This window comes from Chiroxiphia lanceolata, chromosome 8 (assembly GCF_009829145.1).
Source record: "Chiroxiphia lanceolata isolate bChiLan1 chromosome 8, bChiLan1.pri, whole genome shotgun sequence".
In the NCBI taxonomy this organism is placed as follows: domain Eukaryota; kingdom Metazoa; phylum Chordata; class Aves; order Passeriformes; family Pipridae; genus Chiroxiphia; species Chiroxiphia lanceolata.
Window position 1 is genome coordinate 36,507,847 of NC_045644.1, and position 18,328 is coordinate 36,526,174.

Genomic DNA, 18,328 nt, shown 5'->3' on the forward strand with positions numbered 1-18,328 from the left:
ACCTTGCCAGGCAGCACAGCCTCAGGTCTAAAGCTTGTGTGTCACCAGATTTCCAGGGACTGGGAACAAGCTCTGGGCAGGCAGAAGGTGGGTTGTATGGTGATCTGGCATCTGCCTGGAGATCTGCCTGCCTGTGGTTGAGTCCCCCAAGGGAGGCACCGAAAGCCTCATGACTTGGGGCATTTAAAAATAGGCCCAAGGAAGAATTTGCGATGACGCCGCCGGGAGCGAGGCTGCGTCAGCCCGGGACGGGCAGCTCATCCCTGGGCCTGGTCCCAGGGATACACAGCCACCCCTAGGGATACACAGCCACCCCTAGGGATACACAGCCACCCCATGGCATCAGTCTGAGGGTGCTGCCACCCAGCAGGTGATGCACGAGCTGTTGGCCCTGATGGGGATGGTCAGGCTTGGGCTGTTTTGTCAGTGCAAAACCGAAGCCAAATATTTCAAGCTTTCATTAAAAACCACCCAGAGAAATGTCAATTCTGCCATCCTGCCCCTCCTTTCTTCACCTTTCTTCACCTCAAATATATAAATTAATACATATTTTATACCATTTTTGCAGGCAGTGGAAGGGAAAGCTCAGCTTGGCTGCTTCGGCCGTGGTGCCGGAGCAGCGGTGCCGTTCTGCCCACGAGGAAGCACCGAATGGATACGATGGAAGAGGCAGCGTGGGTCACCGGGGCTGCTGGGCACAGACAGACGGACGGACGCCGAGCTGTCCCCGGCACAGAGGTGCCACCCGATGCCCTCTGGGAGCGCGACTTCCCCGCGCCGGGGCTCGATTTTCAGGCCTCCCGCGCGCCAAGGGGAGGGGGGAGCAGTGAAGTTCAGCCCATTAAAAATTAAAAGAAGGGAAATGATTCCAATTGATTACCCATAAACATTTGCTTCTCTCTCTTCCTGAAACCCTCCTGCTTATTTGTCTGACCTCGGACCTCTCGAGGGACCCGGTGACCTTGGTGTCCCTCTTCCTACGCTGTGCAACAACCCCGATTTGCTCGACATCCTCCACTGCTTCGTGCCACAGACCAAGTTTCTCCATCCAGATAAGTAGAGAGGAGATTGACCAAGCAAAGAGTCCGGCTCCCATCTCAGTCTCCCTCTTTGCAGCATTTTCCAGCTCTTCCCAAAGTTAAATAACACCTGGTCCAACTTCCCTCTGGATTTTCCCCTCTCTGAGCCAGCGGCGCGCTCCCAACACAACAAGCAACGAGAGCAGCGTTAATTCTTCCTTTGCCAATATAACTCAATCCAACAAAATCCTTCTGATCTTCGGTGTTGATCACCCAGGGATGAAGCATCCCAGGAATGTGCTGTCACAGCAGATGGGAGCAGATCAGTGATGGGTAAATGAGGGAAGAGAGGCATTTTTTAAGGGTAGCAATTATTGTCAAAATTACTGCTGTCCTTCCTCTGAGCTTGGGAAAGCCATGCTGACCCTTACAGAGATATTGCTAAAGAGGAATAGCAGACACACAGAAGGCTCAGAGATAGCAAAACCTCCCTGTTTAAATTAATTTAAGGCATAGCTGCTTAGTGGTATCAAATATGACATGAGCTGCATCCCAAACTGTCCTTTTCTGAGCTTGAAAGCTGTCCCTACCGGAACTGAAGCGTTACACACTGGCAGCACGTTACACATTTGTCCCCCAGTAGTAAAAAGGTGAGGCAAATGCTCATTTTCCAGCCTCCCAAGACCCCAGGGGATGGTGGTTACAGGTACTGGGGAAGCAGTTGGGTTGTTTTTCACATGGAGGATCGATAGTGCTTTAGTGGCTGGCAGATGATGAGATCATGTCTAAAGTAACACAGCTCGGGCACCCGGCGGGGAGCTGAGTTCCCAGAAAGAGGGATGAGGGAGGAAGGACACAGCCCTGGCTGCTCCAGGGAGGAAGGAACTTCCTTGCCGTGCTCAGCGGGGTTGGGGGGTGGGTGAAGCCCTCAACAGACCAGCTCCAGGGGTGTGCAGGTGGCAGGTGAGCTGTGAGCCAAAGCTGTTAAAGGGAGGGAGGAGCGATGGAGAATCCCAGGGTTGTGCAGGAGATCCCTTCACTTTAAGCCAGGGCAGCCCCAGCAGCCCAGTCCAGCTTTGAAGATGACCTTGACTTGAGTTTTGGGCTGAAGACCTTGCAGGTTGCCCAGTTTTTACCCTCAGCATGGTTGGCCCTGGCCTGAGCAGCCCCCAAAGCCCAACATTGGCAGCCAAGAGAGGAGTTGGTCCTGCCACAGCCATCATCAAACAGCAGCTTGTCATGAGGGTTGGAGCCACAAAGTCAAGAGCAGGTGCTCCAATCCTCCATCCACAGCCCCACAGAAACCACCTAAAGCCTCTCATAGTGAGTTTAAACGCCATGGGTGGACACATGTCCTCAGCAAAGTACCCCCAACAACTCGGAGAAGGTGGAAGAGGGGGAAATGAGAGAGTCACACCAGGAGTTTATCTGGAAAACCACCTGCAGGACTGAGCCAGAGTTGGGAAGCTGAAACCACAATCCACCCCAACACCTCACCTTAAATGTGAGACCCCACTGCCATCTTGTGGCAAACGCTTTCTGAAATAAAGTAAAAAAGGGGAAAACCCGTTAAAAGTTGTGGAGAAAGTTAGGGATGTGTAAGTCACGAGGGTGGGAAACTCCTCTTGTCTTAAATGATGCTGAGGCTGTAGCACCGTGTCAGATACAAAATGACCTGGAAAAACACGGGGATGGCACAGTCCAAGCTAAATTCGCAAAGCTGAGGGTGTAATCACACACGGAAGGTGTAATTGCCTGCACGGCCACGGCTTTCAGTCGCAGCCCTGGCACTTCAACACCACCAAAGATTGAGTCACCGTCGCAAAACATTTAAGAGTTTCCAAAGTGATTTCGCGTCGCCCTGGTTTGAACGAGGCTTGTCGACCCAAATAAGCAGGATGAAGTCGGAATTAGACACTGGGAATTAGACACTGCACCTCCGAACTAAAGAAGGCAGTCGGTGGAATTTACCGAGGGAGGGGGGATGATCTAAAGATGGGGATTACGGCTCACGTCGCTCGCTCGCGCGGCACAAAGCACCTTTGGGTGCTGGAAACCCCTCGATCAGCTCCGCTCGGGTTCCCCCAAAGCGCCTTCGCCGCGGGAGCGGGGCGGGGCGGAGCATCCTTATCCGGCTGTTAGTCCCGGTAAGTGCTCTGCGTTTACTTTTCGCCTCGTTTATCACCCGCAGCGCTCGCACCGCCTTTGCTTAGCAACTGGGGAGCCCTTCCCAGGAACCGCTTCCCGAGGCATTAGCAAAGTGCCTCGGCTGCTGCATCATCCCGCAACGCCAAGGCCAGAAAACACAGTGGCAAACGGGTTTTCCTTCTTTATGCTGCCAGGTGTTGTATTGGTCCGAAACACTCCCCGGGTGAGGGTACAAGTGAGTAAAAACTCGCTGACCAAACAGAAATTAATGAATCATTTAAAATGTGTCTCCTTTCTCGACTCAGATCTCTGCTAGCAGGGTCAAGGAACCAACAGGGAAGAATTATTTTGTAAAACAGGCATGAAAGGTAGCAGGATCCTGACTATTTGGAAAGAAAAATCTGATTTATGGATTGGATACAGATGCATGGATAGCTCTGTACGCCTGAGCATCTACACAGCAATGCTTTCAGCCACTAAAACCTATACACCTACGTTATCAGGGATAAAAACACACTTCCAGACAGAAGATAACATGTTTTTCGACACCTTTCTGTTTTCACATCCCCTTTTCTTTGGATCTTTGCAAGTTTGACCTTGCCACCCGTGACAGGGATGGGCTACAAGAGGCTACAACATATTGCCAGAGACAAACAGCATTCTCTGCTTTCAGCTGGGATTGGACCCTTCTCGAGTTTCGATCATCCCATTGTTTGCTAGTCTCAATTTCTTAAAAGCTTTGAATGTCAGTGTATATTACACACCAGTTTGCCGTAAATAAAGTTAATTACACTGTCAATAACTACATCTTTTTCTTCAGAAGTGAAAAAGTGTCTGAAGGTTGATTCCAGACCTGGATAAAGCAGTTTCTGTTGGTATTAAATTCAAATCAAGGCACAAAACAAATGGGTCTGAACATCGTCTCGTGGGTTTTATGGTGTGGAAGTTGTCTCTGCGTTTTGGAAAAGAGGTATTACCCATCTCCAGGCTCTCAGGGACCTGAAGGCTTCTGGGATGGACAGTTATGATGATGCTGTCGCTAAAACAAAGGCAGGAGACTGTCGGAGGTACCTCAGTTCCCCCATAAATAAATTAGCCAGATGCTGTCAGCAGTTTTTAGATGCAAAAGCCAGAGAAAGCCCCAGAGACACTAAAGGGAGCTGGCACCAGACAGACCCACTCATGGCTCCGGTCGGCCTCGAGAACTGGGAAACATCGTCATCCTCTTGGCAGAGCCCAACTGCAGCACAGCCCTTTGACCCGCACCCGGGGCGCCCTGGCAGCGCCCTGGCACCAGAGCAGCGACTGGGACACTGCCTGGGAGAACACAGGGGGATTTAACCCACGGGGGAGGGTGAATTTGGGGGCAATAAGGGGTAAAAGAGGCTGAGGGTGCAGCGCGTTCGGTACAAGGGGCGTCTGCCGGTCGCTCTCCCAGCAATGAGACGGGGGAAGAACTGAGCGCAATTAAAAGAAGAATTAAGAATTAAAACCCGAAAGCAATCCCAGACTGGCTTGGTTACCATTGTCATGGCTACCACGAGCGAGGCTGAGCTATGGGGAGATGCTGGGGGATGAAGTTCCAGCCCGAAGGGAGATGGGAATTGCCCGCAGGCCCCGCCAAGAGTTTTTCCTGCCCGCTGAAACATCATCTCTGGGTGATGGGAGCGACGCAGGACGGGCCGAACGACCTTCACAGCATCACAGGGACACAGCTCTGGCCCAGCCTTAACTGGGAACAGCAGGGAAAAACCTCAGGCCAGGACTAAACCTGACTAGAGCCATGAGCAGGTTTAACAACTTCTAAATAAGTTATTACACATGGGTGGGGCGCCGGGGTCCCCGTCCTTCCCACAGCTGCCTGGTTGTCGTCACCTTCACCAGCAGCAGCCAAGGCTCAGGATGATCCAAAACAAAGCCATGGCAAAGGAAAAAGCTGGATATGAGTTTTTCTCTCTGGCCACAATACACAGGCTGTGCTTCGGGCAGGGGATGTGAAGGGATACACTACCCCAGGGAAGGACAAATGGACATGGCAGGCACTCACACCCCTCCCTGGGCAGTGTGGTTTGCTTTATTAAATCACCACAGAAGGTCAGGAAAAAGAAGAATTAAAAAATAAAAAGCCCCAAAGCCAAGTGCTCCCTGTTTATCCTTAAATGAGCAATGGTCTCGTTAACCGAGGGCAGGGGACAGCTGAGGAGGAGAGGGCAGGAGTTTGCTCTGGGCGTGTTTGGTGAGCGGATTGAGGAGAGCAGTGTGGATCCACACCCACCCAACCCTCTCCCAGCTAGGAGAAATCCTGTCGGGAATGATTCTGCTGAAATGAATCGCCGCACACACAAGGAACGAGACCATCCCTTGCCCGGCGAGCACCGGCCACAGTTCCTGCCCAGAGGAGGGTGACTGACACTCGGTGCCGAGCGCTGCGCTCACACAGAACTTCTCCATCACAACCAAAACCCTCAGCAACTTCTCCGTCACACCCAGACCCCGGCAGCCGGCACAGCGCTCTCCCTTTTCCACGCCACGCACGAAGGCAGGAGAGTCCCCGAGACCCCGGGTCGAGTGATGCAGACCCCACATCCCGCCCCCCCAAAAAAACCCGTCCGCGGGTGCCTGACAGCGGCGCGGGGGAACAGAATCACAGAATCGTTAATGTGGAAAAAGCCCTCCGAGATCAGCGAGTCCGGCCCGGATAACAGGAGGCAAAGCACCCGTGCGAAGCCCACGCGTGCAGCACCGTGGGCTCTGGTTTTGGGGGAGCGCCGGGAGGATCGGGTCGGGGAAGGGGGTCCGGGGTGGGGGGCGGCACCTGCCCCGGGGATGGGGCTGCCGGAGGGTGCTGGCGGCTCCCGAGCAGCGGCCCCTCCAACAACTTCCCGGCCCCGCTGCAAAGTTTTCCCAGCGCCGCGAAGGCACCGCCGCCCCCCCGCTCCCCGGCCAAGCATCCCCCGGGAGCCGGAGCCGAGCGGCGGCGGGGAAGGGAAAAGAGAAGGGAGGGGGGGTCCGGGCTATCCGATCCCCCGCAGGGCTCCTTCCCGGCGGCTCAGAGCCCCGAACGCTCCCGGCGCTCCCGCCAGCCCGCCGGGCGCGATCCGTGCCGGGGGGAACGCGGTGTCCCGGCCACCCGCCTCGGGCAGGGCTTTGGGCGAGGGGATGCCATCCCTACCTCTCGGCCTTGGTGAACTTGCGGAAAGCCTGGCGGAGGTCGTGGAAGGAGCGGTAGGTCTGCGGCTCGGCCGAGATGCCCTGAGCGCGGGTGGTGCGGGGCCCGATGTGCGGGCTGGGGGCCGGCAGCACCGACTGGCATTTGTGCAGCCGCCGGCGCAGCTCCTGGATCTCCTCGTCCTTCTCCCCCAGGCGCCGCTCCAGCTCCTTGATCCGCTCCTCCTTCAGCAGCAGCAGCTTGGTGAAGTCCCCTTCCAGCTCGGTCATTTTGGGGGTACCCAGCCCGGTCCCGCTCTCATGGAGCGGCTCCCCGGGCAGGGGCGAGGGGCGGGGGGCGGCTCTGCCCGCCCCGGCTCAGGGCAGCGGCCCCGGCATCCCCCGGCGCTGCCCCCCGGGCGAGGGAGGACCGAAAACAACCCCAAAAACAACAGAAAAGAAGGGGAAATGGGGGGAGGAAAAAAAAGAAAAAGAGAAGAAAAGGGGAAAGAGCTCTTGTGCCACTCTGCGAGGCTGGGATCCTGGAAATAGCAACAATTACCATGTGATCGCAGGGTGACGCAGCTCCTTGTAACTGGAGCCGAAGACTTGGGATTCAAACAAGAACACTTCATAAATATTAAATTGCCTCCTGCTAATGAGCCACGTGGAGCCGCCCCCCGGCCCGCCCAGCCCGCCCCTCCCGGGAGCTCAGCATCCTATCCCGCTCCTCCGGGAGCTCAGCATCCTGCCCCTCTCCTCACCCCGCATCCCGTGCTCCAGCGTTACCCTCAGCACTCCCCTACTTGGCATCCCTGTCCCTCCTGGATATCCCTAATCCCTGGAATACCCGACCTCTGACCTTGACTGGGCACTCCACATCCCACCCCGTCCAGGACGCCACATCACTTCCCACCAGGTTTCCTTGCTCCCTTCCCTCCTCCAGGTGCCCCCCATCCTACTGCACCTGGTTCCCTCTGGGTCACCTCCCAACACATGCCAGCCAACCCTGCTCATCCTGTGGGACACCCAGCTTCCCAGACACCAGGTGTCCCTCATCCCAACATACATGGACAGTCTGCATCCCACTCCAGGGGGGAGCAGAGCCCATCACCAGGCACGGGGACATCAGGGCCCTGGTGGCACCTGGTCCCCAGGGGATGCTGGCTGAGGGGGGATGCAGCTGGAGTGCTGGCCAGCATCTCCAAGGAGACAGGAACTCATCCTTCCTGAGCTTATTTGGAAGAGCCCATCATGCACATCAATTTTTAATGCTGGCTGGCAAAGGGCACCATCAGCTCCCCTATCACATTTCCCTCCCAAACCACTCTTGCTTCCAAAGAGGGATTTCAGGAGCCCCTTAGTGCAGGCGAAAGGGGGGGGGCTGGCTCAGCCCCTGCAGCGAGGCCTTGGGCACCCAGAGCCCAGGAACCTCTCGGGGTCCACATCCCAACCTGGGGAGCCATCCCGTGCTCCAGCTTTAGGGACAGACCCCCTGGTTTGCTCGGGCAGGGCAAGGACACAGCAAAGCATCCGAGCTGGAGGACAGGGCTGTACAAATGGAGTATTAAATGAAGGTGGAAAAATCAATTAGCAGCCTCTCCCTCTTTTAAGGACATGGGGGTGGTGGGGTGTTCTTGCACACTTGTACCTGTGCCTCCAGATTGGAAACCTCCGGGCTCAGAGCTGTTCCTGGTTGCCATCCTCAGACCTGGAGCATCCCTGTGGCCAAAGGACCAGGCAGTGCTGGGGGCGGGGGGCGAGAAAAGGGGAGGATAATTAAAAAAACCCTAATGATGGCTGCATTTTGCTTTTTTGAAAGGCAGAGAGCGCCATCTCGTGTAGGAAGTTATCGTGTAGTACAGCCAAGATTTCCAGACAGCCCGGCCCTTCCCGAGCCGCTCGGAAGGGAAGGGGGGATGCTGGAGCAGCCAGAGAGCTCCCCAGCCCCAAAACCTCCTGGGTGGTGTCGGCAACGAGGAGAAGTCCCCGTTCCGCTGTCCGGGGGGATCCCCACACGCTCCCCACGGGGGGGAAGAGGCTGAAGAGCAGCCGAGAGGGACCCGCCAGGAACGGCGGCGTGGGGGGATCAGGATCTGCCAAGACATCCAGGAGCGGAGCGCAGGGGATGCCCAGGGCCGGTCCTGCCCCTGCCAGCTGCTTTGGGGTGTGTGTTTCCATGGCAACTGCCAGGGCCCTGTGAGGCTGCGGTACCTCGGATGCCCAGGGGCCACCGAGACACTGCAGCCCCAGCCCTGCCCGTCGGGTGTCTAGGGAGGGGCAGGGCCGGGAGCACTGGCACTGTGCCAAGGCTGTCCCCTCCATCCTACACATCCCACACCTCCTTCTCCATCTCCCCACAGCTGCACCAGCAGCCAGGGCCAGGATTCAGCCCTCCGTGGGGACAGGGCATCATGGCATTCCAGAGCTCTGCAAGGCAATGCCCATGGAAAACACAAACCTGAACCCTGAGCCCGCCAAGAAGATGCTCATGGAGAAGCTGAACCCCGAGGCTCAGCCATCCAAGAGGAGGCTCCAGCTGAGGCACAGGGCTGGGATCACCCTAAGTTACATAGGCCCCATCAACCTCATGGGCCCTACTGGCCCCACAAGCCACAGAGGCCCCTTAATCTTAAGGCATTTAACCTTTATAAAAATAATTAATTATAAACGGTTATAAATAATTTAAAATCATTAACAATAAAATCTCGGTAAAAGATTTCAGTTTTCCAAAGGTGCTCGTCTGTGACTGGTGCACTGGGAGGAAGGTGGGACCCAGCCTGCACCCCGTGTCCCCAGGGGATGGCTTTGCCCATTACAAAGAGCTTGGAGTGCCTGGTGGTATCACAGCCTCCCCCCGACCCTGCATCGAGCCAAAGCCACCCCCAGCATCCATCAGCCATTCCAGGAAGGCTCCTGGTGAAGTATCTGGATTTAGCCTCAGTCAGCCGTGGTTTTATCTTAAGATGAGCATCTTTCTAAAAGGACAGAGATAAAACAGCCTGCAACAGAGCAAGAGCAAGAAGAATTAAAGTGCTGAGCAGGGCCAGATATCTTAATTGGCTAAAACACTCTTAAGTCGTCCAGACATGCCATATATATGAGAAACCAGGCCAGGAGTGACACAGCTCCTAACTGGAAACCCTTCAGGGCCAGAGGGTTTGGAGCAGCACAGCAGTGAGGAGAGGATTTGGTGTTACTCCATCTCCTTCCTGGAGTGCAGGGGGAAGGTTGTGTCCCTGCCCACCTCTCCTGCAAATTCACCAGCTGAAGGAAACAACAGCAGTGCCAATCCTATTAATTCTGCATAGTCCCATTTTTCATGGGTAACCCCCTGGTATTAACACTTTGCTTTTAAGGAAGAGACAATTCCAGTATTAAGGAGGGGGGGGGGGGGAATTTGTAGGAGCTGCCTGGGCTACAACCAGAGCTGGGAAAGAGTTTTACAACCACCTCGTTATTTGTGCCTTTTTTTAACAAGTTTTTAAAACGCAGCTTTTAAGCCTGGCCAGTGACACCCTGAGGGGCTCGAGTCTATCCAAGGAAAGGGTGTGATCCCATCTATAAGAATGGTTTTGCCAGATGTGCTGGTCCCAGAACATCCTGAGGGATTGGGTCCCTCCATTCCCATGACTAACTCCCAGCTGTGGGTGAACATCCACAGCCACAACTCCTCCCGTGCAGAGGAGGCAAAACACAACGTGCTGCTGGAAATAACCCCCCTGGCTTTGGCCAGCACTGCCAGAGCTTGTTTTCTTGGCTCCCTGCAGCTTTGCTGTTATGAAGCACTATAGAAAACAGTTTTACAGCGGGCAGATATGTAAAATATGCCAGCTATTGAACCCAGGAAGGATCAGCGCCTTCATTTCTCATTCAAGCTCCTTCTAATAAAGGCAGATCGCTTTGCAAGCCCAAAGCATGCAGACATTACTCAGACTGGGGCTGTAATTATCCCTCTGGAAGCTGTGCCAGCTATCCTTTAGTGTAACTTTAACAGAGTATCAAAGGTGATGCTGGATTTTTATAAAATCAATACCCAGGCTTTTATTCCACCTCTACAACCCCCTCCATTTCTCCTTTAAACTGGCTTTTGCAAGCAAAGAGCCCCTGCAGCAGCAGAGTGGACTCGAGGTCACAGCCCTGTGTGATTTGGAGGAGCTGTATGAAGTCAGTAAACCCCTCCACATTCAAAAAATATCCTAAAAAAAAAATCAGTATTTATGACTTATTCAAATAGAGACCAAAGTCTGAATGTATTTCCCCCCCCCCATCTCTTAACATCACCTAAAGTTCGTGGCAGCTTCCTAAGGGATGCAGCTGCCTTACACTTGTGTTTATAGGGAGACAGCATTAATAAAGGCAGTGCTTTAAAAAAAAAAAAAAAAAAAAACCAAACAAAAAATCAGAGGTACTTTATTTTCAAAGGGCAGCAGATATTTCATCTGTGCCTGCCTAGAAGGTCTCCTCAGGAGATGTGGCCACGTGTCCTAAAGGACCTGGTGCCCCAGGTGTCATGCTGGCCATCAGTCCCACCATCACAGTGTCTCCCAGCCCTGTTCTCCCCTCACCTTCCAGCTTTATTTGGGAAGTCAGCCCTTGGGAATAACTGCCATGCCAAGAGCAGGCTGGTACCAGACCCGGTGCTAATTGAATTCAGAAGGAACCCAGCCACTCTTTCCCTTCTTCCAGGTTTTTTCCTCTTTCATCCTTTTTCTCACAGAATATAATCTGTATGGGAGGACATTTTAAGATTACAAAGAGGAAGGGTTGATTCTGTGCTGTTTCCTTCTTCAATGAACATTTTGGTCCCTATTTCACTGCCTAATTTAATAAACTGTGTCGCCTCCTCAGTGTCTAATTTACTAACAGATATGAGGCCTCTCACATGGAGTAACTGCCTAAATGGGAACAGAGAAGCATAAAAATACAGTTTTCTTTTCACAGGGGATTGCAAACGAGATATTTATATTAAAAAAATCATCCCTCCCCACTCCCTTAGCAGCTGATCTACTGAGCAGCCAGTGTGCTGAAATCCTTGCAGGGCTTGTTACGGGTTCTGTTGCTGCCTGACACCTTCAAAAAGTGCTTTTGAGTTGGCTTTGGGCAGCCAGCAGCGTGTGAGGGTGTCAGTGGCGTGTCCTACAGCCCATAATCCCTGCAGCTACTAAAGCATGCAAGGAATACATGCTTTGGATCACAGAAAGCTCCTGAGGAAGCTGCTCAAGCGGTTCCACAGGATGGTTTGGGTTAGAAGGGACCTTAAAGATCATCTCTTTCCACCCCCCTGCCATGAGCAGGAAACTGGATTGAATTCACCCCTCCCTGCTGCTAATTACAGTCCATCAAAACTCCCAGCACAATGACATTGCAGGTGCAGTAAGTCAGGGAAAACTATTCCAATCACCAGTATCTGGGATTTTATGGAATTTCATTAGCTCATAGAGCACCTCTGCTCTGGGGACAGGCTGGGAGAGCAGGGGGTGATCACCTGGAGAACAGAAGGCTAAAGAGGCTCCAGGAGAGCTGGAAAGGAACTTGGACAAGGGGTAGAGGGATAGGACAAAGGGGAATGGTTCCCACTGCCAAAGGGTGGGGTTAGATGGGATATTGGGAAGAAATCCTTCCCTGTGAGGGTGGGGAGGCCCTGGCACAGGTCACCCAGAGAAGCTGTGGCTGCCCCTGGATCCCTGGAAGTGTCCAAGGCCAGGTGGGAGCAACCTGGGCTAGTGGGAGGTGTCCCTGCCCATGGCAGGGGTGGAACCAGATGGTGCCTTCCAAGCCAATCCATTCTGCCATTCTATAAAATGCAGTGATATCCCACAGTAAATATTTTTCTCGCAGCAATAAGCAGGAAACATTTCCTCATATTCTTCTCCTCTGTTTTTTTGGCAGGTTTTCTCACTGTTGCTGAGGACATTGCTCTGTATGTGGTCTCACAGCTTCCATTTCTTCTCATATTAATACAAATTAAAATCATCATCAGAATGTCACAAGCAGGATGTCGTTTTCCTTAAGGAAAAACCAGGAAGCTAAAAATATTCCTCTGGATACAGTGCTCTCATCACATACATGTTCTGATTGCAGAGCTCTCCCCACAACTGCTCAACAGCATCAGAGGCTGGTGGGAATAAAACCCCCTCCAGGAACCCCCAGAATAACTGGGATTTCATTCTAGTTTTATCCAGTCCAATCCCCCAGACTGCACGTGGGCTTTGGCATGTTTTATATAAATAATATCAACTCTGCCCTTTGCAGGCAATTCCACAAGTGCAGACTCCAGAGGCTGCCCCCTTTCCCTCTCCTTCCCTATCCCACTGCAACCCACCACAGACTGCAAGGAGCACTTTTCTTTTTAATATTGAGAAGGGGGAAAAAAAAAAAAAAAAACAACAAAAAAACCCCCAAAACAAAACTTCACAAGTGAGACTTGTTGGGGCTACAAAAATCCAGCATCCAAATTTAGACACTCTGAACATCTCTGCCTGAATTCCTGCTGGGGTTGGGTTCCCCCCCCCTCCCCATACTATCCAAGAAGAATTTCCCTCTCTGCATTTGTGGTTCTTAAGGCTGTATCCTCACTCCCACTCAGCACGTGGTAATTTTTGCAAAGTGTTGAATGTGCAGAAAAAATTGAGAGTTTTGTCATAACTCAATTTAAAAAAAAAAAAGTCACTTTCCTGCCAGACTCATGTCCCTCCCTCGCCTTTTAAACAGACAATTGCCACGTAATAACTTCCTTTTTTAGCATCTTCCACAACTTGATCTCATTATAAATTTAAGCAAAGCTTTTGCTCTTATTACAGATCTAGGCAAAGGCTCTTCTGAACTGTCTGTTTTTGACAATCGTGTGTAATTTGATTGTAATGTGTTATTATATTTGAAAACATATAATTAAAAATTTTAGGCAGTTGGAAATCGATGATGATGATAAAAATCCCTCCACCTCCCAAGAAGACTCATCCTCCAGAGCATTTCACCTCCCTTCTGCTCCCCCTCCTGCCCAACGGCACCGGTGTCACAGGGCAGCATCCAGCAGCACAGCACAGCTGTGACAGCCACCTGGCCACCCACAAATAAATACATTAAGCCACTGCCTGTCTATTTGAGGACAGAAATGTTGCTGTGAAATGCTCAGCATCTCGTCTGTGACCAATCTAAAAAGCTTTCCCTTCTCCTTCCGAGCCGGGGCCAAAATAAAACGGGCGCGTGGCGGCTGAGGGTTATCTTGGGAAGATGCCCACAAAAGGCTGCTCCTTGCTCAGGGGGGTTATATTTGATCTGCTCCCAAAGCTGTGGCTGGGGAGGGATTTGGGGCAGCCTGCCTTGAGACCCAGGCCTTTTCCTTCCTTGCCTTTGAGTGCAACGAGCACAAAGAGCAAGAAGAAACTCGCCTGAGACGTCAAAAATGGCTCTTCAAAATGAAGCAGGTGACAAAGCAGTTGGAGAACGACCATCCCCTGTTTCACATCCAGCAGCAGCAATGCTCAGTGGGAGCTGGTCCCCAGCCAAGAGCAGCTCTATGGGATCTGTACATAAGTTTCCAGCCCCGGCTGCAGGGAAAGCCGTGACCTCCCACCGCAGCCTTGGGCTCCGGGTATAGTTTTCCCACAAGTGACTCTTGCACGGGGCTGTTTCTGACTTTTAAAACCCATCCAGAGCTGCTTTCCTGAAGTGGCCACACATGCAGCTGCTCTGGGGTGGCACTGGGGTGGGGGGCCCAGCCTGACCCCGCAGCAGGGCTGTCCCCAAGGATGGGGATCCCCCACCGCTCGGGGATGCTCATCATCCACCACTGAGGATATTTTAGGACTCTAGAAACAACCCCCATTCCTCACCTTGCTCCTGCAGCCCAACTCCTGGACAACACAGTCATTAACTCCATTATTTTTGGTATTATTCTTTTATTACTTGGCTCCCGTCCTGCTTTTCTAGGACACCATGTGAACTTCAGCCACTTTACAGGCACGCTGAGAATATTTGACTTTTCGAGACCAGCCAGCGCCCTGGGACATCCCTGTCACGTGCTGGGTCTGTGAAAGCCTTTCAACTTTTACATCTTTATATCAACATTTAGGTGTTCGAGCTTAACTGTTTATTTTCTTACAGCAAAGTTTGCCTCCTCAGAGAACATCCTGTAGCTTCCTCGTCTTTATTTGGATTTCCACAGCATTTAAACAATAATATTGTAATTTCCCAGCAGAGCCATTCACGTCAGTCTCCATGAGAAATGACTATACTGAATATCAAAGTTCTTTTCCTCTTCGATTTTGCCTTGTTTTGCAGCTATTTTTACCTCGTTTTCCTTAAGGTCTCTCTGCTTTCTAAATATGCTCCCAGCTTAAAATCCCAAGTTCAGCTTCCATACCTTTTGCTTTTGGAAGCTGCTGACCAGAGAAATCATTCAAAGATGACCCTCAACTGCCTGAAAACTACCCCGACACAGCTTTCCACCAAATCTTCCTTAGAAACACAGTTTTCTTGATTAAACTCTTTTTGACTGAGACATAACACCACAGTTCTGTTCTGTCGGGACTGGGGGGGGGGGGGGGAAGAAATAATTAAAACCCCACAGATTCACAAAGGCACCTTAATTCACAAATGTGCAACTTAAAAGTTCAGCCAATGCTGACTCTGGCAGTCAAATCAGATGTATTTCAGGTCAAACAGGTTAAGGAAGGTCCATCTCAGTAGGTACAAATAGAGCAGGGATACACTACAGTTAAGGAATTGCTTTTCTTTTTTAATCTCACAAATATAAGGTAAAAAAATCATAAACTCTTGATGCTTCTCAAGAGCATCTTGCACATAATGAAAGTATAAAAATTTTTCCAAGCTGGTTTTAAAAGCAGTGCTGTCTTTTTGGGGTTTATATTTATATATATATTTCATTTATTTTTTGACCTGGAGTCCAAAGCTGTGTTTATGGCCTGGTTTATACTTTCTGTCACAGCTGAAAACACCAGTTCAGTCAGAGATACCCAACACTGATGGACCATCTGTACAGCCCAGCTCAGTGCAGGGAGCAAAACCAACAAAACCGGGTGCCTTTGGAAAAATAGGAATTAATATTTTCCCTCTGGTTGATTTGCTCTGCATCTGAGCATTTAATGCTTCACCTGCTTCCCATATTGGAGCCTGAGAACAGGCAGATAAGCACGCTCTGCTCCCACCTTGTCCAGCAGCTGGGAGACAACACCGGGAAAGGACAGGAGAATTGCTCTTCAGAGCCACTGAAGAGCACCCAGATAAAGCTGGGTTTGTGAAAACGTGAAGAAAAAAAAGCACCAAGGTGATGGGACAGGCTGCATTGTTTCAGAAATCTGGTTTTTCTCCCTTTCCGAGCTCATCCCCGCAGGCAGAACAGCCTCTCTCCGGGTGTGTCCGGCTGAACCCGACCCTGGAGGCACCAGGGAACTCGGGGCAGCTCAGCTGGGAGGGGGTTTCACAACCAGCCTTCAGCCACTGCTCAAGGTTGGGTATAAAACCTCTTCATCCTCGCCCCCCAACCCCTCTCAAATCAGATCCTTCCAGAGAATAACTCCATCTAAGGCTCAGTGGGAACATCCACTGGGGGCATTCCCCATTTCCACCTTTCAGGTAATTACTTCTTTTTTTCCCCCCTCTTGGATTGCTCTGGTTCCATTTCCATAAGACCCAAGAGGAGCCAACCTAGTGGTAAATGCAGCATTCAGGCAGGGATGGGAACTGAAACAGAGTTTCAGTGCTGGTAAATAACAGGTAGAGTTATCAAATGCCTGGAATATTTTTCCCTCCCCACTGAAGGCAGGATCCGTTAAAAACAGTTTCCAGCATCCACAAAGCAGATCCAACCTGACTTTGGGCCTTTGGGAGACACTTTTCCTGTGCTAACTGGAGTCTTGACACTTGAAAATACTACATATTTTTTCCTACAGCACAACAAGTTCTATCACGTGTCAGTTTGAGGCATGAAGTGAACCTCCACTTGAATATCATATTCTGCATCTGCCTTAAAAAAAATTATGAAATTCCTTTTCCCACTGAAAATTCCCACTAGCTGTCAAAATTAGGAGGGGTTGTCCTCCACCTGTGAGATGCCCATGACATTAATTCTACTTACACTGTGGTCACACAAGGAGGGGATGTGCTGCGTGACAGAAGCCTGGGAAATCCTCAGCCCAGCTGGGATTTCTGGGTTCATGTTTGCCACAGCTTTCAGCAGAATTTCCACATCTAAATCACCTGAAGTGCTGCATCTCAGATGTCTAGTACAGCCTCAGGTTTTTCAGGCCATTTACAGGCAGCCAAGGTGTTTCCAACATCTCAAATGTCCTTGTTTTAGTTAAAAATCAAAGCACATTTGCACAGTGCCGAAGAATTAATGCAATCCAGGCTTGCCAGCACTTCTGCTCTCTGCTGCACCTCTGGAGAGCCATGACCTCTGCAGGCTCCTGCATTCCAGCTGGTTTGCACTGAATGACACCCACAGTGCATTCAACTCACTCATTCATTGAGAAACAACCAAAAATTGGTTTGGGTTGGAATGAACCTTAAAGACCATCTTGTTCCACCATGGGCAGGGACACCTTCCACTAGCCCAGGTTGCTCCAACCTGGCCTTGGACACTTCCAGGGGTCCAGGGGCAGCCACAGCTTCTCTGGGCAACCTGGGCCAGGGCCTCCCCACCCTCACAGGGAAGGATTTCTTCCCAAAATCTAAAGGTAAGTTCCACTGCCCACAGAAGCATCTTAAATCCCATTTTTCCCCCTCCATCCAGCAGCAGGATGCTGAGCATCTCATATCTCTCAGCCCCAGAAACCCCTCAAACCTGAGGAATCAGCCACTGTCTCTGTGCCCAGCTTGTTTCAAAGCCAAGAGATGCTGCCCAGCACATCTGACACTGGACAAAATTGTTTCCCTCTAACTTCTTCCCCCCCCACCAACCTCTCTCAAATCAGATCCTTCCAGAGAATAATTCCATCTAAGGCTCAGTGGAAACATCCACTGGGGGCATTCCCCATTTCCACCTTTCAGGTAATTACTTCCTTTTTTTCCCCTCCTCCTGGATTAGTCTTGTTCCATTTCCATAAGACCAAAATGGAGCCAACCTAGTGGTAAATGCAGCATTCAGGCAGGGATGGGAACTGAAACAGAGTTTCAGTGCTGATAAATAACAGGTAGAGTTATCAAATGCCTGGAATATTTTTCCCTGTTTTATTATTTAGGACATTCCTGCAAGACCACTTTCAGAAACCCTGGGACCCTTGTGCAATTCAAGGTAAATATAATTATTATCTGTGCTGTCTTATACACATCACGTTCAACAGCATAAAAGTTTTGTCTGACATAAAGTGAGTAAGCCTGCTTACACATTAAAAAAAAAATATCTGTGCTATTTCTGGAATATAATTACTTGTTGATTCCAGAAAAAGTAATAAAAAGGGTTTGTCAAGCAGAAGGAGAGCCAGACCCAAAGGGAAATAAATTCCCTTTGCAAGGAAGGTTAGTTCAGCACAGCCCAGAGTGCCCACAGGGAAAAAGGCTACTGGAAAAAAAAAATAGAGGTCTAAGATGTGGCAGTCGAGCATTTCTGAGGAATTACAAGGAACCTCATCCCAGGGACTCCACTGAATTCTTCCAAGATTGATATTTCTTTAAAAATTTAACTTTTAGACGCGTTAAACTGATCTAAAGTTACAGTAAATATACACTAAACTTTCACTGTGCTGCAAAGGTCTTCAAAAGTTGCCAGGTGTGCCATGAAAAAGTGAGATCCCAACCTTCTCCAGGACTTTTAGAGGGACTTTTGTGACATTTCTCACCTGTTAAGGCTGACAGTGATGTAGACAGGATAAAAAAAAAAAACTCCTAGAACGTGACAAAAAATGAAACCACAGCACTGGATCTCTGACTTCACACCTGGCTCAGAGTTCATGGTCTACAAGTCAGTCTGTGTTTCCTCCTGGACTGGTGATGGGGCAATTCAGGAGCAGTAAAATCTCTAGATATGGCATTAATTTCTCATAAATCAGCAC

The 18,328-nt window shown here is 50.9% G+C and overlaps 1 protein-coding gene across 1 annotated transcript in view; it reads right to left on the reverse strand.

The window, feature by feature from the left end:
* PRKG1 (protein kinase cGMP-dependent 1) overlaps positions 1–6,643 on the reverse strand; it is a 393,869-nt gene extending 387,226 nt beyond the window's left edge. Inside the window, exon 1 of the mRNA XM_032695058.1 lies at positions 6,340–6,643. Within this exon, the coding sequence (XP_032550949.1) occupies positions 6,340–6,605 (266 nt within the window). The 5' untranslated portion in view covers positions 6,606–6,643. The remainder of the gene's footprint in view (positions 1–6,339) is intronic.
* Between the last annotated feature and the right edge of the window lie 11,685 nt (positions 6,644–18,328).